This window comes from Lissotriton helveticus, chromosome 3_1 (genome assembly GCF_964261635.1).
Source record: "Lissotriton helveticus chromosome 3_1, aLisHel1.1, whole genome shotgun sequence".
Classification (NCBI taxonomy): domain Eukaryota; kingdom Metazoa; phylum Chordata; class Amphibia; order Caudata; family Salamandridae; genus Lissotriton; species Lissotriton helveticus.
This window is the reverse complement of record NC_136061.1, coordinates 550,682,966-550,707,459: the sequence shown is the minus strand read 5'-3', so window position 1 is coordinate 550,707,459 and position 24,494 is coordinate 550,682,966. Positions and strand designations below refer to the sequence as shown.

The window sequence follows — 24,494 nt, the reverse complement described above, 5'->3', positions numbered from 1 at the left end:
CCTGCGCCGATTCATTGATGGTACTTGCATTAATTCGCTGCTTGCCCCACTTTTATTTTCATTTCTGATCTTTACTGTGAGCTGTATTTTATCCTGCTACCTATTGAAACACGTACTGTTGTGGCATAGCTGCCAAGGTTTTTCAGATTAATATATGTGACAGTTTTTTAATAGCACTACATTCGTTTGCATCAGTTTTAAGGTCTTTTAGAGTTTTTTCGTTACTCAAATGGGCCTTGTTTCTGATATTTTTGTTTCCCTGATCTTCATTGCTTGATTTTTTTCATTGCAAGAAAGTGTCACTCCTAATCGTTGAAATGTCACTCATAATTACATTGAAATTATGAAAATGTCACACATAGCAATCTGAAACCTTGGCAGCTATGGTCCATCTCAATGTTTACAAATGGGAAATGCAATTGCATAACTTTGCAACAGGCGCAGGTGCGCTTAGTCAAACATGAAATGTCAGAATAATTGATTTTTTTCACGTCAACGATATTATTGTACTAGGAAAAAAAGTGAAATTATTTGGCCATTAATGATGGTGCAATTACCGAAGGAGACCAGAGGCTGGGGACAGAGTAGCACGCACAGAGCCGATACATTATACACATACCATTTATTGCATCACCTTAGGAGAGAAGTGAAAGCAAGTCATAAAATGTTACAGTTACTGTAATTCATTCACTTTCACAAGGTGTTGACACTAAGTGCGCTCTAAAGAAGACAGTATAAACACATCTGCATCGGCACAGAAACACCGTTGCAAAGGGCAGTGCATTCGATGACGGGACTCCCTGCAGATGGCCGTTCGTTCGCTCAGTCTTCAATAACTGGCGGTGGGACGAGGTGAAGCTGGAAGTTTTCATTTTGGAAGACACTGCTGGTAGACGAGCCGCTCTGCGAGATGTTCAGAGGGCCTTGTTTCTCGTTGCTGCGTGTCCGGGACAGCTCGGTCAGCAGAGCCAGCTGCAAAGCACAGAGACAAGAGGAGATACACTTATTCACACCCTTCAGCTTTCGTAACAAAATAACAATCTGTCATTTTCATAAATGCTGCTAACGGCGTATACAATTCAGCATTTTACAAATCTGTCCATGCACAGCCTTGAAATGTAAACCATGTCCATGGGAGTCACGTTGACAATACTGTGCGGGGGCACAGAAAGCCTACACTCTTAAATACCTCCATGCTAAGCGTGCTGCGAAAATTGTAACACTGAACAATTTAATTTGGCAGGAAGTATCCGCAATGAGCGCTAAAGTCCCTCAAAATCCTTGGACTCTTGCCTTTCATGAAGCTCTGAAACTCTAAACAGCCACAGCTCTCTGAAATCAAAACTATCCACACCAAAATTTAAAAAAAGCTTTAAACAAAGCACTTCAGAATCATTCGAAAAGGATCGAAGGGCCTTCATGGCCAGAAAGCACCTACACCTCACACTGAGAAGTTACAACAAAAGAGAGGTCAAACCGTATCTCATAGACACTTTCCCCGTGCACTGTAAAATCAAGTACTGCCTTATCAGAATGGGAAACGTCACATCATTAGACCTTTTACTGCCCTGGCCGACTCGCCCAGCAACTAGCGAGTGTCGGCTCTGTGGACAATCTCAGGAGTGTTTACCACATCTCTGCATCTGCCCGGCACTAATTGACAATTGTAGGAAATCCCTTCGACATTCAGTGATCAAACAAGGGACCTGAACTATTCAAGCAGCCATGGATTCCCTTCTGAACGATTCTTATTCTCAAGCAATCTCTGGCTTGGTCAAATTCTTGAACAAAGTCAACAAAATGCTAAGAGCCTCAATATCACCAGTAACCTCTCTTGGGACATAAGCTGGTATATACTACACTCCTTACAATAAGCCTCTTCACTTTAGGAATTAGTGCATGCTAATCAACATCCCCTCAGTAGCACCTATGACTAAGCACAAATGCATGTAGCACCCTCCAAGTTGACTTCCCGGAATCAACCCACTGGTAATTAAGCAGGCACTCTCATCAAAGCACATACTAGTACCCGAATGGCACTAACCATGATACCCAACCGAAATAATTTTCATTAACACAAACATGACACACTCAATAAGTACACGGCCACAACAGTCTGCCACCCGCCTGTTGGTATCACCTTATCTCTTCCATCTATAGCTCGCCTAGTTCATGAATTCGTTTTTGCCCATTTGAGTGAGCATTCTTTTCACGTACCAACTATATTTATCATGAATCTAATAAACGTTATAAATGTGCTTTTTACTTGATCGGCCCTTAACAGCCGAAATCATGTACTTTTAAACCTAGTTTAACCTTGACAGACCTATTTTAGGTCTATTGCACATCCCCTTTCCAACTGCCCTGGTCTTTTTGCACATCATTTTAAGTTTCCTGCTGAACAACTGAGCCCAGTGTGTACACAGGGTTCAGAACCCACCCCACACATCTTTATAGGCCTTCCAGCATTGACCCTGCATGCCCCCTAAATACCAAGCTTTGCTCCCCAACTGGAATCGCCCCCAGGGCACAATCACCCCTTGCATGGGTCTTGCACGCATGGAACTCCCATTTTGAAGTTGTTATTTAGGGGAAGGGTTGATTGTAGATACATTATTGCATTTTTGATCCAAAAAACGCCCAAGTTACTTACCTTGGGTAACGATATATCTGTAAGAAACATTAGTAGTAATAAATTCCTTACCTTAGAATTACACCCAGGCGTCAGATTGGATCCGGAAAGTTTTTCTTCAGCAGTACCCCTGCATGTCGGTAGGTGTCGTCGTGCGGTTCCGCGTGCGTCGTTGACACCAGGATGACGTAGTCGGAGCTACTTAGACGTGCCCACGCGCGCGGACGTCATTTCTGTACATGACTTTCCGCACCAGGAGCGCAGAGCCATGCAAGAAACTGATCACTGGTACCATGAAACTAGGGCCCTGAAAGGGATAACCTTAACCCTAGAAATCAATTCGCAGAACGGGGAGGATGGGTGGGGCTGTAAGGAATCTATCACTACTAGTGTTTCTTACAGATATATCGTTACACAAGGTAAGTAACTTATGCATCTGAAAGAAACACGTAGTGATATATTCCTTACCTTAGAATAGATACCCCAGCAATACCAACCCCAGTGGTGGGTCTGCGAACAAAGATCACATCAGAAAGTCCTGGAGAACAGAACGACCAAAGAAGCTGTCTCTCGGGACTTGGCTGTCCAGGCAGTAGTGCGTAGTAAACGTGTGCAGCAAGGCCCACGTAGCTGCCTGCCAGATGTCATGCAAGGAAACTCCCTGTCCCAGAGCAGTAGTGGCTGCCGTCGCTCTTGTAATGTGGGCACATAACCCCACCATAGGCTCCTTTTTAGCCAAGGAGTAACACGCCTTTATGCACAGAACGACCCACCGAGAGATGGTCCTCTTGTGCACAGCCCAACCTTTCTTGGCACCCACGTAGCCAACAAAGAGCTGGTCATCAACCCGGAACTGTTGTGTGCGGTCCAGATAGAAAGAGAGCGCACGTTTTGAGTCCAGAGGGTGGAGTCTCTCTTTCTCTTTTGAGGGATGCGGATGCGGAAAGAAGGTGGGCAAAGTGATAGTCTGCCCGATGTGAAAAGGCAGTGACAACCATTGGCAGATAAGAAGGACGAGACCTTAGAATAACTTTGTCCGGATGGACAGAGAGAAAAGTAGGCTAAGAAGAGAGCCTGGAGCTCACTCACAATTCTGGCAGAGGTGATGGCAACCAGGGAAGCAGTTTTTAGAGTGATGGGACAAAGAGGGCAATTGTGATGTGGCTCAAAGGGAGCACACATCATAAAGGTAAGAACAAGATTCAAGTCCCACTGAGGCATCATGAAAGGACCAGGAGGAAAAATGTGCAGGATGCCTTTCAAGAATCTATTTACAACAGGGGACTTGAAAGGTAAAGCTGATCAGGAAGCCTTAGAAAGGCTGAAATGGCTGGGAGATAGCCCTTGATAGTGCCCAGAGTAGAGCTCTGCTGGGCCAAAGAGAGAAGAAAAAGAAGAACCACTGAAAGAGGGGTGGAAAGGGGATCCACAGCCTTTGCTGTGCACAATGTCACAAACGTATTCCACCTGCATGCGTATACTGTCTTAGTGGAGGGACGCCTAGCTGCCATGATAACATTACAGACTTCAGGACGCAGGTCGAAAGACGTCAACTGCCACTGCTCAATCTCCATGCAAGGAGGTGGAGACTGGACAGGTTTGGGTGGAAGACAGTCCCCTGCTGCTGTGACAGAAGATCCTTCCGAAGAGGCAGGCAGATCGGGGGATCGATGTTCATGCTGAGTAGCTTGGGATACCACACTCCTCGAGCCCAGTCCGGAGCCACAAGGATGACTTGGGCCCGGTCGCACCTGATCTTCTTCAGCACTCTGGGCAGAAGTGGCATAGGCGGAAAGGCGATAGCATAGATAATGGGACCCCCTCTAATAATACTTTCAGGACCAGGGAAAAGAGAGGAAAAGACAACGCAACTTATGAAAGATTCCCCCGTGGTCACTATTTACTTTATCATGCGATCAATCTCATCAAATTATTTCATTAGCCTTCTATTTCATATAGGTACAACACCATCCAGAATTTTCATTTTATCATTTTATTTGTTTTTATTTTTTCTGTGGTGTATAAAAAATATATATTTTTTCCCTTTTTTTCGTATTTTAATACATTCCTTCCATATACATTAGTAACATGATTTGTAATACAGATTGAATCAGTTTATAAAAAATGCATTGTATCATATCAAAAACATTTGTAGTATCTACCTAAATCAAAGAGTTACATAATACAAATTACAAAACATCACCCTGATATATACACATCAATCACCAATCACACTAACACAGTCATACAAATTCACACATATACTACTCTCAGTCTTCACCCAATCAAAATAAAATCCTATAATTGAGGGAACACAGTTGTTGTTTGTGTGTAGTTAAATGCCAGGTCTACGCGCGTTTCGGTGGGGTACAACCACCTTCCTCAGGACCAGGGTAAAGAGTTTTAATCCTTCCTCTTTGTGTATATACAGGGTACCTAGTCTTTGTTATGTGATGAGGGTATCTGCATATCCTTATCTCAATAGGGAACCTTTCCACTGTCGTGAGCAAATATATAGTTACATCCTTAGGTGATAGGCCGTAACATCGACACGTGGCAAGACGACCGTATGCCCCGAAACCCTCGGAGAAAAAAGGTGCAACTATTGAAAGAGTGATACACTTATATGAAATACAAAGTGGGCTGCATACTACGAAAAGAAGATTAAAGTATTTGGAAATCGTTCCTTGGATGAAAGGGTCCATCACGACGAGGACCCTATCAGGAGACGTCTTGCCACACAAAATAGACTGAATAAAATAATACTTCGTATTGAGGCTTTATAATAAACCTAAGGATGTAACTAGTTCAGTCATAATAGCTTTATTCGACAAATAGTCATAAAAGCTGAATACAATACAAAATAAATGACCAAGATATTAAAACTTTTTACAAAAAAAACTTCCCATAGAGTTAAAAGTCCATAAAAGTATAAAAAGAGCGATAACATTTATAAACTCCTCTCAACGTTTTATGCATATATAAGGGAGTACTTTTGCAAGGAAAAGACACAGAATTCTGTGAACAACTCACTCTTGCTTTGGGATTACTACCTATAACGTTAAAAGGAATAAGAAAGACGGACCCCTGTTTCATTTAAGCAATTAGGAAAGAAAAAAATGTAGGCATGTAATACATGTTCATTACAATGCTACAATCGCTTTTGATCTAATCACCCATGCCCAACCTAAACATTTAGCTAAAGATATGGCCTGGGGTAACCATGTTTCAGTGCGAATTAGTCTAAGAGCTACCTCATGTTTTCGTGTACCTAGGGCTCTGCAAATTGGGGCCAACCAAGTACGCCTCGGAACTTTATAAGCGGGGCACTCAATTCAATTCAAAATACTTTATTCGGTTAAAAAGACAAAAATAACCATAAAAGTAGCATATAGAAAATACAGTTTACACGGGAGTCATGTATTCGTTTTTAAAATACCTATGTACAATAAGGAGGTTAGTTCATTAAGATCGATTTACGACATTTAAAAATAGATTTAAAAAATTCACCCATTGAGGCTACCATAAAAACAGTTTCCAGTTTCTGGCACTCTAAAAACGCTAAGCGACATCTTCGTATATTTAAGTCTTTGAGAATCGGGATGATACATTTCTTTCGCGCAAAGGTAAAGGATGTAACTATATACTTGCTCACGACAGTGGAAAGGTTCCTAATGGTGAAATAATCTTCTATCGCCTCCCCCACCTCGGTGAGAAATAAGTCATCTTGCAAGGCGCGGCTTGGGAATCGCGATTTACGCTCATAACCGTCAGGTTCTGGGAACCCAAAGCTGAAGCAGCACAGGGAAGTGATCGGAATAGGTCCAGGGGAGTGTGGTGATGGATTTGTACTGGCACAAACCCGGTGTCAGCAACCAATAGTAAATCCTGGTCCACGTGTTGTATTGGGCCGCATAATTTATAAGCGGTGGTGGATGGGTTTCGGTGCCACCATGTATCGATTAGAGTCAGGGATTCACAGACTTCGAGAAGCGCCTGTCGTGTGTGCTGTTTAGTGACCGTGGAGGCGGAAGAGCAATCCAATGCATGGTTCAAGACCAAATTCAAATCTCCCCCAGCTATCAAATTACCTGCGTCTAGTCAGACAAGCTGCAAATGCAGCTCATGAAAAAAGCTGGGGCAGTCTTTGTTGGGTGTGTATATGCACAGTAAAGTGAGATTATGTCCCATCAATTTTCCCGTAGCTATAGTGTAGCGGCCTTCCCTGTCACATAGTACAGAGGATAAATGAAAGGGCACTCATTTATGTATGAGGATTGCCGTTCCCCTAGCATAGGTACTGAAGTTTGAAAAGTAGCGGTGCTGCCTCCAGCCTTCAGCAAATCGTGTGGTCTCTGCCTTAGGTAAGTGCGTTTCTTGGAGAAATGTAATGTCTATATTGTGTCGCTGCATGTAGTATAGGACATGTTTTCGCTTCCTGTTGTCATTGAGCCACCTGATATTCCATGACATTAGGGTCAGGTCCGAGGGGCCCGCAATAGAGCCTAATCTAGCCATCTGGGTGGTTTAAGTGTCGAATTATATTTGTGAACTGTGAAAAGGTGTGTAGCTGAACAGTGAGCATTGTAATAACTGAGCAATAACACCTTGGGGGAGGCAACGCCCCGTCAATTACCCAGCTCATTGAAACTATACATATCGTAGGTATATTATCCCAATAAACAAATATCCCAAACAAGGGGCACTTTTAGTTGTTGTCCGCCTATGCCTTATCAGCCAGGGGAGAAGAGTTCCAAGCTAGCCGTTGAGTCTCGTCGCGGAAGAGAGGGCCCCACCCAGTCAACCATCTGCTGGCCACCCTTATTCTTGTAAGTCTGGCAAAACTCCTGCACATCGTTGGGTGTGTTAAAAATGCTTGGCTTGCCGTTAATGTCCACCCGCAGCCGTGCCGGATAAAACATGCCATATTTGAGACCTAAGTTCCTGAGGGTGGCTTTGACACTGTTGTATTTACGTCTAGCCTTCTGTACCATAATTGTGAAGTTCGGGTACAGGGCGAGCCTGGACCCTTGCCAGTTTGTTTCACCCCGCTCCCTTGCCAGGAGCAGGGCAGTGTCCCGGTAGTTCATAATTCGGGCAAGGATGGGTCGGGAAGGCAGCCAGGATTTGGGCGAGGGCCCAGGGTGCGGTGAGCGCGCTCCATCACAAAGCCAGGAGTGCAAGCTTCTCTGCCAAACTAGTCAATGAGCAAAGTTTTGACGAAAGTGTCCATGCGGCCAGTGTTAGTGGATTACGGCACCCCTAGAATGCATATGCTGTTGGGCTAACTGCGCGCCTCTAAATCCTCGTTTTTGATAGTGACTTCTTTGAGAATGCGCTCCACTCGTTCCAGGCATTTTAAGGACTGTGCCAAGCTGTCCGAGATCCTGACCTCCGCCACATCAAGCCGCTTGTCATGGACCTCTATGTTTGCACCCAGCCCCTCCAGTTGTTTGCCCAGAGCGTCAAATCTGCCATCCAATGCTCTAAAGCCGTCCCTCATCTCCTGAAACAGTGAGACAGCAGCGGCCGATGACTCTCCTCCCATGCTAGCATCCTGCCCACCCTATGCCATGTCTGGGCCTGCATCTTGTGCTTTATCTGTGAGCTTTTTGAATGGCAGGACCCTTTGTTTATAGTCTTTACGGCCCATGCCGCTTCATGAGGCCGGATGGGTGACCGTGCCAATGGCGCCGTGTATGGGGGCCAAAGCTGAGTAGTGGAGGTATCCGGACACTCAAGCAAAGGAGCACAAAGGACAGACACAGTTACTTGTTCCAACATGTGGGTCACAATGAAGGTAGAGGTAGCGAACTCGGGGGGGCCAAGATGTCACTACCAAACGAACCAGTTACTTACCTTTGATAACGCTTTTTCTGGTGGATACAGAATCTGCCTGTGGATTCCTCACCTTATGAATAGAATCCCACAGCAGTCCAGACCCCCGGAGGAGGGTGTCCAACCTTCTACACCAAAAAGTCCTGCAGGACCAGAGCCGTCCCTCCTCACCTTGGAATCTAAGCAGTAATACTTCGTGAAAGTGTGGAGGGAGGCCCAAGTTGCAGCCTTACAGATGTCCAACACAGGAACACCCCTGGATAAGGCAGAAGCAGATGATTTAGCCCTGGTGGAATGATCTTGAATACCTTCAGGAGGTTCCTTACCAGCCAGAGCGTAGCAGATCTTGCTGCACAAGATGATCCACCTGGATAAAGTGCGCAGGTGCACCGCCTTGCCTTTCATGCGTCCAACGTAGCCCACAAAGCGTTGATCGTCCTGTCGCAAGTCCTTCGTTCTATCCAGATGGAAACTAATCACCCTCTTAGGATACAAGCGGTGAGAAGCCTCTCCTCCTCCTTGGAAGGGTAAGGGCGAGGATAGAAAGTAGGGAGGGTAATGGACTGCCCTAAATGAAAGAGAGTTACCACCTTAGGCAGAAAAGCAGCCCCGGTCCTGAGAACCAACCTTTCAGCATGAATATCAGAAATGGAGGCTTTGAACTCAAAACTTGACGGTCACTCACCCTCCTGGCCAAAGTGATAGCCACAAGGAAGACCGTTTTGAGTGACAGCATTCTCAAAGGACAACTATGCATAGGTTCAAAAGGGGAACCCATTAAGAAAATTAAAACTAGATTTAAATCCCCCTGGGGCGTAATGAAGGGAGTGGGCGGAAACATATTAGTAAGCCCCTTAATAAATGTTAAAACAAACGGAGATTTAAAAAGAGACAGCTGATCAGGCAAAGAAATTCTGATAAAGCCGGCAAGTATCCTTTAACAGTAGCCACAGCACATCCCTGCTGGGCCTAATGCAACAAAAACAAAGAACATCTGAAAGATGAGCCTTTAAGGGATTAATAGACTTCTCTCCACACCATTTAACACATTTTGACCACCTGTAGGAGTAGATAGACTTGGTGAAGTGTTACCTGGCAGATAATATAACATCCACCACATCAGGAGGGAGAGAGAAAGAATTCTGGTTGCCCCGTTCAATCTCCATGCATGAACATGAAGGTGCAGGCTCTGTAGGTGGGGGTGTAGAACCTGTCCCTCCGACTGCGAGAGGAGGTCTACCCAGAGAGGGAGACGGATCAGAGGGTGCAACGAAAGGTGAAAGAGGTCTGTGTACCACACCCTTCTTGGCCAATCCGGGGCGATCAAAATAACTTGGGCTCGGTCTTGGCGAATCTTCCTCGGAACCCGAGGAATCAAGGGTATGGGAAGAAACGCAGAAAAGGAGTTGAGAGCTCCAACTCAACTGAAACACGTCCCCCAACGCTCCCTGCCTCGGAAACTGGAGACTGCAGAATGACGGGCAGTGCGTGTTCTCGAGAGTGGCAAACAGGTCCACCTGAGGAGTTCCCCATGCCCGGAAGATGTGTAGAACTGTCTCCGGATGAAGCCTCCACTCATGATCGGAGGAGAACTGTCGACTGAGACTGTCTGCACGCACGTTCAGCACTCCGGACAGATTTACCATCAAGCAAATCCAATTATCCTGAGCCCAGGACCAGAGCCGCAACACCTCTCTGCAGAGACTGTATGACCCTACTTCTCCCTGCTTGTTGACATACCACATCACAGCAGTGTTGTCCGTCAGGACTTAAACCGACTGACCTCGAAGAGAAGGGAGAAAGTCCTTGAGCGCCAAACGTAGCGCCCGCAATTCCAGAAGATTGATATGAAGCAATTATTCCTCTGGAGACCAAAGACCCTTGATCTCCAGATACCCCAGATGAGCACCCCACCCTAGGGTTGAGGCATTCGTTATCACTGTGGCCACTGATAGAGGAAGATGACAGGGCTGTCCTTGAGATAGATTGCCCTCCACCAAGACAGATCTGCTGCAGCTTCTCTGGAGATCCTGACTGACTGCCTGAGATCTCCTTTGTGCTGATACCACTGCCTGAGGAGGCACCACTGGAGTACCCCCATGTGCCAGCGTGCATGGTTGACCAACAGTATGCAGAAAGCAAACAGACCGAGCAAGCGAAGGACATTCAAAACTGGAACAACCGCTCCATTGTGAAACAAGGGAATAATTTCCTGAGTGTCGAGAATCCTTTGCGGAGGCGGGAAAGCTCGACACACAGTGGTATCCAGTACTACCCCTATGAACAGGTGGCGCTGCGAGGGCACCAGGTGAGACTTGGGCACATTTATCGAAAAGCCCAATTTGTACAACAGCTGGGTTGTTACCTACAGATGACGACGTACGATCTCTGGGGACTCTGCCTTTATCAGCCAGTCGTCCAGGTAGGGGAAAACCGGGATCCCCGACCTCCTGAGATGGGCAGCCACCACCGCCATCACCTTGGTGAAGACTCGAGGTGCAGTAGTAAGACTAAACGGGAGGACTGCAAACTGGTAGTGTTGCGAACCAACCGTAAACCGGAGATACTTCCTGTGCGACTTCAGGATTGGGATGTGAAAATACGCATCCTGCAAGTTGATGGGCACCATCCAGTCCTCTTGTGGCAGTGCCTGAAGAACCTGTACTAGGGTGAGCATCTTGAACCTCTCCTGTATGAGAAACAGATTCAAGATTCTGAGATCCAGGATGGGTCATAACCTGCCATCCTTCTTGGGAATCAGAAAATACTGGGAGTAGCATCCCTGACCCCTTTCCTGCTCTGGGACCACCTCTAATGCACCTTTTTGTAACAGGACAAGAACCTCCTTCTGAAGGAGAAGTAAATGATCCTCCATGCAAAACTCTTGGCAAGGAGGGTAAGGAGAAGGAAGGGCGTACCCATTTTCTACCAGATCTAAGACCCAAAGGTCCGAAGTGACCAATTTCCAATCCTGTAGAAAATGGGTAAGACGACCTCCTACAGGACCTGCATGATCCAGGATGGTGGATCTAGGGCTGCTTTCCTGCATTACCAGGAGGGGTTAGAGAAGTGGAGGAGGAGGAGGAAGAAGGCTGACACCCGCTCCCCTATAGGACTTGTACAAGGGTTTTGTTGCTGTTGCTGCTGCTGTGGCTGTCAGAAGCCACGGAGGGAAGAACCCCCAACGTCAGAGTTTCTTCTATAGCCATAACTCTTTGCCTGAGTCTGCAGACCCAAGGATTTCGATGTGGCCTTACTGTCCTTAAATCTTTGCAGAGCAGAATCAGCTTTCTCTCCAAAAAGTCTAGACCCATCAAAAGGTAGATAGAGAAGGGCAGCCTGTACATCAGGAGAAAACCCAGAAGACCTTAACCTCGAATGCTTTCTCGTTGCAATGGATGAACCCATCACCCTGGCAACCAAATCCGCTGTGTCCAGGCCAGACTGGATAACGTGACGAGCCGCAGTCTGTGAGTCTGCCAGCACCTCACTGAAATTTCCCCGATCTTCCGCCAACAATTTTGGAAGAGGTTGTTTAGCAGAGTCCATAAGGGCATGAATGTATCTACCCAACAAACAGGTAGCATTAGTGGTATTCAAAGCCATAATATATGATGAGAAGACTTTTTTGCAGCTTGTTCCAACTTCTTGGAATCCCTGTTAGCAGGAGCCTGCAGAAATGCACCTGTAGACTGTTTGGAACAAGAAGCCTGCACCACCAAACTCTCAGGAGAAGGATGATATGAAAGGAACACAGGATCCCCCTGGAGCAGGCTTATACCTTCTGGACACCGACCTTGAAACTGCAGGAGCAGAAAGAGGGTTGCGCCACACATCAAGGATTAGTTCAATTAAGGTATCATTGAATGGCAAGAGTGTCTCAACCACAGAGGACGGAGAATGAAGCACCACTGTGAGCAAATTAGGTTTATACTCAACCAAAGGAAGTTGAAGATCCAAGCGCTCCGCAGCCTTCTTTATCACTGTATGGTAGGGTGCAACTTCTTTAGAGGGGGAAACTTTCTGTGAAGCAAAGTCCCACTCTGGGGAGGTATCAAGCCTACTTGCCTCACACAAACCGTCAAACATATCCTCTGTATCATAAATCTCACCTTCCTCCACCTCTGCGCTTCTCTCCACAAGCACATCTTCGGTTGCGGCGTGGGCAGTGCCACACGCGGCGTCGATGGCTGCGGGAGCAGAGTCGAAGGAGGATCCGCAGTAGCAACCGGCACCGATCGTTTCCGAGAAGATGGTTCACGGGATGGAGCCGGGGACTGCACATATGGCGTCAACATCCTCGGAGTCGGAAACTGCCAGGACGGCGGCATGAATGGCACAAAGGGAGCCTGAGGATACTGGTGAGGCACACCCAAATTAAATGCCAAAGGACCCATGGGACCCGAAGGTGTACCAGAAGGGTACGAGGCACTCGCAAACACGCCATACATCGCATTTAAACATGTGATGGATCCGAACCTGGTGCCAGATATTGTGGGTACTGAACCGGTTCGAGTTCCAATCGAGGCACCTCCGGAGTCAGAGCTGCCGGGGCCACAGGAACCGAAGGAACCTCATCATCAGCCGAATTCGACAAACCTTTCGGAGTCTGAGAAAATCTCGGCATCAGTGACTGTGCCGGAGTCCCCTTGTAAGATGGAGAATGAACCGGAGTCACTTGAGGAGACACTAAAGGAAAAGGAGAGACTAAGGGCCAGATGTAGGAAGCCGAATACTGGACGGTAAGGGCCGAAATTACCGAATTTCGGCCGTTACCGACCGGTATTAGGCTTTTCAGATGTAGGAGGCCACGTTTCAGGATTCAGTAATTTACCGAATCGGTAATTTAAGAAATTAGTAAATTACAGAATTCTTAAAATACCGATTCGGTAAATTACCGAATTCTGAAATGTAGGGAGCACTCAAGTGAGTGCTTCTCACATTTAAGGATTCGTTATTTATCACCAACTATTAGTTGGTGGTAAATAACGAATTCCTTTTAAAAAGCAATTTTTTGCTTTTTATTCAGTGCCAAGTGGCAGACATACATGCCCTTAGGGCATGTATGTGTGCCACATGTGCACCCATGCACTATTCAGGGGTACAACAGGGTGTCAATGTGACACCCTGCCACCCTTGAAAGGGTTCCCCCTATTACCGAATCCGTAATTCCCATTCATTCCTATGGGCCTCCAGGCCCATAGGAATGAATGGGAATTACTGAATCGTATTTACCGAATCGGTAAATACCGAATTGGTAAATGCCGATTCTTAATTACCGTATCTTACCGATTCGGTAATTTTTACAGAAAAATGATCTACATCCCATTTACCTATTCTTAAATACTGAATCGGTAAAATTCTGTATTTAAGAATAGGTAAATTGAGATTACCTAGATCTGGTCCTAAGTCCTTTTCTCAACATCGAGGTGCCGGAGAAGGCGACCTCAAAACCACAGCCTTTGACGAACGGCGCTGAGATCCATGCCTCTTCTTCTTCTTATGCTTCCTCTTGGAGTCATGCGAAGTCGACAACCTTGACTTCGAACGTTTTCAACCCCTTTTTTCTTTTCTCACCTTAGACATATACAACTTGGCTTCCCGTTCCTCCAGAGCCTTTGGGTTCATCTTCCTACAGCATGAACAGCCCTCAACATCGTGATCTGATGACAAACACCACAGACAGTCCTCATGGGAGTCAGTGATCGACATATGACCCCCGCACTCCTTACAGGGCTTAAAGCCCATCTTCCTCTGGCAGACATGTCAAAAACAGAGAAAAATACAAACCAAAATACAAAGTATCAAGACGAAAGTATGGAGAGTCCCAGAAAAGCACAAGTTACTACTTGTGTAATGATAGATCTGTAAGAGACATTAATTAGTGAAAGATTCCTTACCTTAGAATATCCCCATGCGTCAGACAGGATCCGTAAAGTTTTTCATCAGCAGTACCCCTACCCGTCGGAAGGTGGCATCGTGCAGCTCCGCGTCCGTCACTGGCGTCATATGTGCCGAGATGATGTCACGGAGACTACTTAGGCGCCACCCATGCGTGCTGAGGTCAGTTCTGTACACGACTTTCCACGCCAGGAACGCAGAGCCATGGAAGAAACTGACCACTGGTACCATGAAACTAGGGGCCTGAAAGGGATGACCTTAACCCAGTTGCAGAGCGGGGAGTATGGGTGGGGCAATAAGGAATCTATAACTAACTAATGTCTCTTACAGATATATAGTTACAAAGTAGTAACTTGTGCATCTGAAAGAGAAACGTTAGTGATAGATTCCTTACCTTACAATAGATACCCGAGCAATACAAACCCAGGAGGTGGGTCTGCTAACAGAAATACACCAGAAAGTCACTGAGAACAAAACTGCCAAAGAAGCCGTCACTCCAGACTTGACTGTCAAGGCAGTAATGCTTAGAAAACGTGTGCAGCGAGGCCCACGTAGCTGCCTGACAAATGTCCTGCAAGGGAACGCCGCGTCCCAAGGCAGTAGTGGCTGCCGTTGCCCTGGTAGAATGGGCATGTAGCCCCACAGGAGGCTCCTTCTCAGCCAACGAGTAGCATGCTTTGATGCACAGGAACGACCAACCGAGAGATGGTCCATTTGTGCATGGTCCTACCTTTTTTGGCGCCCATGTAGCAACAAAGTGCTGTTGTGTGAGCTTCAGATAGAACGAGAGCGCACGTTTTGGGTCCAGAGGGTGGAGCCTCTCTTCCTCTTTCAAAGGATACGGAGGCGGAAAGAAGGTGGGCAAAGTGATGGTCTGCCCGATGTGGAAGGGCGTGACAACCTTTGGTAAGAAAGAAGGACGTGTCCTTAAAACCACCTTGTCCGGATGAACAGAAAGGAAAGGAGGTTTGGAAGAAGGAGCCTGGAGCTCACTCACTCTTCTGGCAGAGGTGATAGCTACCAGGAAAGCCGTCTTTAGAGTGAGAAGACGTGAAGGACAGTTATGAAGGGGCTCAATGGGGGCGCACATCAGATGAGTCAAGACAAGATTTAGGTCCCATTGAGGCATAATGAAAGGCACAGGAAGAAACGTGTGTGTAATGCCTTTGAGAAAACTGTGAACAACCGGAGACTTAAAAAGAGAAGGCTGATCTGGAAGCCGTAGAAAGGCGGAGATGGCCGAAAGATAACCTTTGATAGTGCACAGAGCGGAGCCCTGCAGGGCCAAGGATTAAAGGAACAGAAGGACCTCAGAAAGATGGGCCGAAAGGGGATCCACAGCCTTAGTTGTGCACCATGCCACTCATTTGTTCCACCTGCAGGCGTATACCATCTCCGTGGAGGGACACCTGGCTGCTAGAATGACATCACAGACTTCAGGGGGAAGATCGAAAGCTTTTAATTGTCGCCGCTTAATCTCCACGCATGGAGGTGGAAGCTGGACAGGTTTGGGTGGAGGACCGTCCCCTGATGCTGCGACAGAAGATCCTCTCGAAGAGGCAGACGGATCGGGGGATTGATCGCCATGCTGAGTAGCGTGGGATATCAGTTCTTCGTGCCCAATCCGGAGCCACAAGGATGACTTGGGCCCAGTCACGCTGAATCTGCTTCAGCACTCTGGGCAGAAGTGGTATAAAAGGAAAGGCGTACAACAGACCGCAACTCCACTCTCTGCAAAAAGCGTCGCCCAGCGAGTGCCGCCTTGGAAATTCCAACGTGCAGAGCTGATGACATTGTGCATTCTCTTTGGTGGTGAATAGATCTAACCAAGGCTCTCCCCACTGCAGAAAGAGACCTTGCCAGAGAACCTGCCCGGTGTTGAACCACCAAGGTAATGCCTTGATATTCCAGCCATGTGCAGAGGCGCAGAGCCTTCTGACAAAGGGCCCACGACCCAACCCCGCCCTGTTTGTTGCAATACCCCACGGCGGTGTTGTTGTCTGTGAACACCTGCACTACACTTCCCCGGACAGATGGAAAGAATGCCTTCAGTGCAAAACGGATTGCCCGAAGCTCCAAAAGGTTGATATGGAGCCGGGATTCCGCCAGAGACCAAAGGCCTCTGCTCTCCGCCTCTCCCAAGTGGCCGCCCCATCCCAGGAGGGACGCATCCATCACCACTGTGTGCTCCAGTTGGGGAAGGGAGAGAGACCTGCCATTGACCCAATCGTGATTTGTGAGCCACCACTGCAATTGTCGTGCAGTGCCCTCCGAGATCTGGATATGATCGGACAGATTGCCCTGGTTCTGTGCCCACTGCAAATTCAGGTCCCACTGCAGAGCCCGCATATGCCATCTGGCTTTTTGCACTAACAGGATGCAGGAGGTCCAGGAGCCGGAGGGCCATCCTGACAGAAACCCGGGATAGAGGCTGAAAGATCAGAATCATAGCCTGAATATCCTGCACTCGCTGCTCGGGAGGATAAACTCAAAACCGCGTCGAATCCAGAATCCGCTCCGATGAAGGGGAGATTCTGAGAGGGACTCAGGTGCGACTTCGGGACGTTGATGGAGAACCCCAGCAAATGCAGGAGGTCGGACGTAGTCCCAAGCCAGGCTAGGAGGGGAGACAAAATCAGTGTTGGGCGAAGTGTCCAGACCACTGGCCTCCCCAAGCTCTCCTGCCCAGGCCACAGAAGACTGACACTCACGTGCCAGAGGGTCCTCAGACCCCTCCCAATCCTCCTCATCACTCACCGCCTGGTACTCAGGCTCAAAAGATGGGGCCGGGTCATAGAAATAGAAATCTCTAAATGGCGTCGATAGCGGCGCCGGACCCGAATCGAGGGTAGGACCAGGGACGACGTCATCCTGGGACGGCGCCGGGGGCGACACCCGTGAGGCCGACGCCGGCGAGGTCATGAGGGCGACCGGCGGTGACCCGGATCCGGAGCCGGACCCAGCGGGGCCCTGCCGCATCGGGACCGAAGTCGCCGACAGCGCCGGGGCCGAAGCACCCGACGGCGCTGGGGCCGGAGCGCCCGGCCCGCATGGGGACCCAGTCGGGGCCGCTTGGCCCGAAGGCGCCGCGGAACCCGACAGAGGAGCGAGCGACCTCATGGCCATGAGGAAGTCTGCAATCTCCCCCGGCGTCGCGTCCTGCCCAGGGACTGACGGGTGTGGAGCAGGGCATCCCTACCGGCACCGTCGGAGTCGAATAGACTTCGAAAATGGTTCAAAAAGGATCTCAAAAGGTTAGTCAAAAAGTGACTAGGGTACAACTTTTTCCAGATCTGCACTAGCTGGCACGGAAAAAAGAAGAACTGACGTCAGCATGCGGAGGCGGCGTCTTAGTACTCCGACGACGTCATCACGGCGCCCACGACGGACGCGGAGCCGCGGACGACGCCTACCGACGCGCATGGGTACTGCTCCGAAAAAATTTCCGGATCCAGTCTGACGCCTGGGGATATTCTAAGGTAAGGAATCTATCACCAACGTGTCCCTTTCAGAAAGTGCAGGCACCGGCGATGGGGGTCGGTAACCGACATCAGTCGGTTCAGCCGGCGCAGGGCTTGAACCCGGGCATCCCTACCGGCACCGTTGGAGCCGAATAGACTTCGAAAATGGATCAAAAGGATCTCAAAAGTTTAGTCAAAAAGTGACTAGGGTACAACTTTTTCCAGATCTGCACTAGCTGGGGCGGAAAAAAGAAGACGTCAGCACGCGGAGGCGGCGTCTAAGTACTCCGACGACGTCATCACGGAGCCCACGACGCCGACGACAGACGCGGAGCCGCAGACGACGCCTACCGACGTGCATGGGTACTGCTACGCAAAAAAAATCCGGATCCACTCTGAGGCCTGGGGATATTTTAAGGTAAGGAATCTATCACTAACGTGTCTCTTTCAGATTGCAAGTTTGTTTTATAAGACTGGGAAATTGGAATATCATTATTCTAATGTAGATGAAATATTTGCAGAATTAAAAATTGATGGTACGCTGAATAAAAGAAAACCTACAAAGGTAATGGGAGAATATTTCTTAGAAGTAGATGAGTTGACACATGAATATGCTTTTAATAATAATTTGACATGAAAAATGAGAGTTGAGGAGAAGGCATTTCTAAACATGGTTGAGGAAAGAAGAATTGCTTACAAACGAAATGAGAAAATGAAACATGCAAAATCTAAATATTTTATATTTGATGATGAGAATATTGAGGATAAGAATGTGAATGTAGCCATTAATATAGATGCTCCAATGTTGGGAACAATTTGTATTAGAAAAGACAATTTAATGTATGACAATTATTTTGTGGGTGCAAGTCAATGTATAGACACTTATAGAATTTTAGGGGGTTGGGGATTTAAAGGAGGAGATGATCCTGTTTTTCCTGGAATTTATTTCATTTGTGGGAACAGAGCTTATTATAGCTTACCAAACCATTGGTACGGGAAATGTTATGTGGGTTTGGTCTTTCCTAAAATTTTCCATGTAGATAGAAGCACTAATGGAAAGCATGAGATAGGTAAAGTTCTAAGTCGTAAAAGAAGAGAAAGTGTGTTAGAAATAATAGGTGATGTATTTGGAGCACTGATACCAGCAGTGGGAATTTCGTTTAATGCAAATAGAATTAGAAAATTGTCTACAATAGTTGATCGATTATCAACAGACACAGCAGGAGGATTCCTGATGGTAAATACTGAAATGGTTGCTATGAGAGCTATGGTTAAGCAAAATAGACTTGCCCTTGATATAATTTTAGCAAAAGAGGGAGGAGTCTGTGGGATTTTAAAGGTGCAACATTGTTGTACTTGTATCCCAGATAAAAGTCAGAATATTGAAAAGTATATTATAAATATTACAGATTTGCATAGAGAAATTGAACCACTGGAGGTTGAAGGTGTCCTTGAAAGGCTGGGTAAAAGTTTCTCAGCAATTAAGCACGGGTTCCAAGAAATAGGTAGTTCAATTATAGGTAAAATACTAATACTGATAATCATAGTGATAGTAATTTTCATGATAAGATTATGCTGTATATACAAAGGTAGAAGAGATTTTAGAAAGTCAATAAGGAAAAGGAATGAGGAACAGCAGGCAAGAATGAGAGAAAAGAATGAAATGGAAAGGGAAGAAATAAGAGAAAAGATTTTCAAAGATTCAAAAGAGAAAGAAACAAAAGTATAGATGACATTAAACAGAAGAATTTGAAACATGTTCTGCTAAATTTTCCAAAATTTTGAGAGTTATTTGGTGATAAAATCACCAGATGAGGGAATTGATGGAGCGAGGTGGCAAACGCAAAATTTTGTGTACACCTCTCAAAGTCAATGTTCCATAACGTTAACATTCACTAATGACATGTTTGTGTAAATTCATCAACCATAGTATAAGATGCATACATTATTCTATACACGGGAGTGCTAATTTTGCTTGCATGTTGCCATATAATTAAGTATTATGTATTGCTATTGTGTTGTGAATTAATGCGCAGCTTAAATATAAACAAACGCAGACTAAATGTGCTTATTGTACATGTTTTATGCTAAGAATTTGTCGATTATGTAAGTATAAAACGCATTTGTGTGGCTTATTTGCTAGGTAACAACTAATGGGGAAACATTAGTATGGTGGGAGGTAAACAGAAGGGTTTCATTTCAATAATTAACATAGATTTGTGTTTGTTTCTATGATAGTTCCAAAAGTGGTCTCTGAGGCCTAAATAAAAGATGGATGCTCGGGTAAACTGTGAGCAAGAGCTGGACAGCGCAGGCACGCCAAAAGCCTGCAAGTCAGAGTGAACTGCCTTTCCTCGAGGAGGTTCAAGGCTACCTTGGCACGGAGCCTAGGATGGGTGCCAAACATGGACGCTTGAATGTTGTGATCATGGGAAAAGGTTCCGATGTTTCAACTCGAGGAAATGGCTAAGCTATAGACTGTCCTAAAAAAAAGACCCTTTATTTTTCTGTCAGAATCGTCGAGAAAATGATGTTGTAATGGTGAGAAGATGCTCACCCACCCCGAATTTGTCCAATCAGAGTTCGAATGGGTAGTGCTAGTTACTTTTTAGATAGATTAAGTTAGGAAATTAGGGTATAAAAACCCCTGGTTTTGTCTAGAAGGGGTTTCTTTTTTGATTTCTACTGGAAGTGCTGCCCGACTGATGACCGATTCCTGGATGTAAGATTCTTATGAACTTTATTTGTTTGCTTTGCAGGACTGAAGGATAAGATGAGGGTGTTAGTTAGGGATGTTAGGAGAGAATGAATTTGGAACTATCTGTTCTTTGCTAAACTTGATTTCTAAAATAAGCAATTTTTCCTGAGCTCTAAATAGAATGATCATTTTGAAATAGAGTTTAAGATTTTACTGAATAAAGAATTTATTAATGCATACATGTCAGACAAAATAAAGTTTTGCTTTTAATAAAATTGGGAAAATGGAATTTTAAAAGCTGGTCTTGTGATTTTCCTACGCCTAATTTTCTTTCTAGCAGATTCATTGCCACTATGGTGGTGCGTCTGAATAATTAAAATTTTTGAATAAAACCATGGTAAAGTGTAATAATCCTAAGGTGTAAATAATAACTGATTTAAATAGGTTTTAGACACTCCACCAAATGTTACAGCATTTCTCCAGTGTGATTCATCAAAAGCCTTGAAGCCAAGTGTAAGTGAACAAGAGTAAATGTGCAGTGTTATGGGCCCCACTGACGAATGGTTGTGTGTTTAAAGATTTCAGGGAAATGGTGAGTATTGATTAGAAATGATTTCTGGAGCCGCGCTGTAGCAACTGCACCTCAATACAGCAAAGATAAGGAACGGTGGGACTTGGTTCTAGATTCTCCACTTTCAGATGAAGAATGGGATTACAGTTGTTTTGTGACACGATTATTGACTGCTAACTGTAATTTGTGAATAATCCACTTCAAGTATTATACTCCCAAACAATTAAAAAAAAATATGGTTTGAGCGAGGTGACCAATTGTAAATGGTGTCATATGCAGGAAGCGGACTTTATCCACTTGGCCTCGATGTGCGAAAGAGTGCAGAATTATTGTAGACTGGTCAATAAAGCTTTAACTGACACGGTATTGGAGACGGTAAAATGCACTCAGCAAGTATGTCTGTTGGGGCTAGAGAAGTACTTGAAACCTCAAAGCAGAAGGTTGGTGCTGATTGCATTATTGTTGGCAAAGAGAAGTGTGGCACAGAACTGGGACGGTAAAATTGCGCCCAAACTACAAAGGGGTTGGAGGACGTCATATATTGTAGAGACCAATTGCTGCACTATGCTGAAAAATTGCTGATGCCATCAAGACCTAAAGATATTTGGGCTCCTCTCCCGTCCTGTCTTATCAACAGCAGCTGATGCTACATCAGATGAAAGGGGGTCGGAATAGAGTCAAGTCTAAAATGTAAAACAAATTGTAAAACTATACTGCATAACTCAATTGGGGATTGCTGACATGTTGTTATATATGTCTTGTTGTATGTTTAAAATGAATAAACAAAATAAAAAAATGTAAAAAAGTATCTCTACAACAATCTGTCTGGGAATTTCCAACACACACTAATCATAAACAATTAACGAACATGGGGTGACTAGAGAACACAGGAGTAAAGAAATCCATTTTACAGAGACCCGGGTCTACCTTTTCCACCCAGGGTGATTACTTTTCGGTTATACACTTACTATAGCCTTAAAATATATGGACTTATTTCATGAGGGGCGTATATGTTTTTATCAATATTACTGCTAACGGCACCAGGAAAGTTCCTTCTTACAAGTCGTTGCAATGTTGCAAAAGAGGATTAATGGTCGTGTGACGTGACTTCCTGTGATGTAACATCCAGTGATATAAAGATACATGCAAATTAGAGGGACTCATTTATTTGTTTTTGCCCAGGGCCCAAAAATCATAGGATAGGACCAGGAGGACCAGGATATCAGTATTTGTCTGATATTGTGTTGTTTCATGCTGTTTGTATATTTCCGATTCTGGGAAGCCTCTTTGAAGTGACAGTAACAGCAGTAAGTCTATGTACTCCCCTAATTTTAATATGCGGATCGGCAAGATTTCAGATCTTTGTCGATGATTCATTTTACCTTGAAGTCTGAAAATGACTTTGATTGACAGCACCTTCCTTTGAAATACTTACTGGATGTTATGCTTCCATTAGGGACAGTGAATGCTCTGGCTTTGCCTGATTTTTTCTTTTGATGTCATGTTATGCCGTGATAAATATCTTCAAAACATATAATTAAAAAAGCATAAAAACATTGTAATAAATTATTCTAACAGAGCTTTAAGATTCATTTAAAACCCATGAGGTACAAAATGATTTCGTAGAAAATTACTCAACCAAACCAACCCTCAGCTCGTACGTCACAGCAGGATTAATGTTAGATGGACCACATGCGGCTAGATTCTATCATCGGTATGCGGTGTCTGCATACTGAGACAGAAATGATGCTGGCGGAGAGAGGAAATGAAGTGAAATGGAACTTTTTGTATTTTTTTTACACGGGTAGAAATTTTTGTGAGTCTGCTCGTTTGTAATTTCCTTCCCCCATGCATCTCCCTCACACAATATATTGTAATACAAAATCAAGCCTGGAGGCAGAAAAAAAATTGGTTCGTACAGGAGGAGCAGCACATTGAACCACTAAAGCAGTCAGAAGCTTCAAGTCTCCTAAACAGAAACAAATGCAATTAAAAAACTAAAAAAGAGTCTGCATAGTTGACATGGGTGCTATGTTATATGGACCCATGGGTGCCGGATCCCACAAACATTTAGATGTATGAGGGTGTTAGGGGGAGCAGAGAAAGAATTGAAATATCAGAATGTCTTATATTTATCAGTGATCTGTGTGGGCCAAGAGGGTTTCCAGCATACTAGGCTGTAGTCGGAAAATAACAGGATAAATAAATGCAACACTAAGTTGGCCCACTAAACCCTTGCTTTGCGCATGCGGTCTGACAGTGTTTTAGGGTTTTTATGTCTTAAATTTAGCCGAATAGAACACAAGGAGTTCTCTGTGCACATTATGCCTATAGCTCATAGCAGTTCATTCCATGCATATTGCTATATGAAGCACTATGGAAGGGGTCTAAGTCGATCAATCTATTCAATATCAGGCCTAATGAAGATACGGTCTTTCCCTCTCCAGTCTTAACCGTATACAGCATTTTTAAAATACAGACTGCGTTTTTTAAATATCTTGGAGTCCGAATTTCAGATGGTAACCCACACAGGCATAGCTGAAGCCATCAATTGTAACACCATCCAGAAATGACTCTGTCGCTTTCACGTTCCATAAAAAACTCTTACTAAAGTGAGTAAGAAGGGAGTGAACTTAATTAAGGACGTAAAATGGGTCGCTCATGCATTTATCGGCACTAGACTCCAGGAAGTTCTCCGACGGTCATTTTCCTGCTGTACTCCATCAAAAAATTATATAAAGCGGTAGATGCAGGCAAGGAAAATGGGGCTGCAAAAACAAATAAGAGTATGCCCCCCCCCCCCACCTCGTAAAGAACAGAAAGAAAGGTGTTGTTATATGGCGCCTGGGGACATTGGCAACATGCTAAGTTAACATGAGCTTCGCTGCCATGATGCTACTTTTGCGCACGTTACTACATGACTTTGTTTTTGCAACACTCTTTGTGCCTGTAAGGATCTGGGTTCCGTTTCCGCAGGAGTGCCAGGAGCCGATGATAACCCCAACCCTTCCTTGCTACACCACCTGTGCCTATCAAGTTCTATGACACAGGGGTGATATGGAGGGAAAGGAGGGAACAAAACAAGGAAAGTAAGGGATGACAAAACACTGGACTCTTCGGACACTGCACTCTTCTGCTTCTGTCTGATGATGAAGCTACAAGGAATAAAGGGGTTAATACAACAACAATCACTCTGCCAATCAACCCCTTCAATGTATTGCATAGACCAATAATCACCTGAGAGTATACAGGAGTGACAAGGAAAACAACTACGATCTAGTCTGGAACCGTAGGTGTAAAACCCTTATGGAGATTGCATATGACCTGTAGTGAGGAATAGGTTTTGTAATTTTAGTGTGACCTTAATCTGTACTATCTACAGGTATGAATATC

General features: G+C 45.4%; 1 protein-coding gene across 1 annotated transcript in view; it reads right to left on the bottom strand.

Annotated features, from left to right (window-relative positions):
- Window positions 1–605: 605 nt before the first annotated feature.
- The window catches only part of VPS8 (VPS8 subunit of CORVET complex), a 2,052,516-nt gene continuing 2,028,627 nt past the window's right edge, over window positions 606–24,494 (bottom strand). The window contains exon 46 of the mRNA XM_078680452.1: window positions 606–972. Coding sequence (XP_078536578.1) covers window positions 823–972 — 150 coding nt within the window. The 3' untranslated portion in view covers window positions 606–822. The remainder of the gene's footprint in view (window positions 973–24,494) is intronic.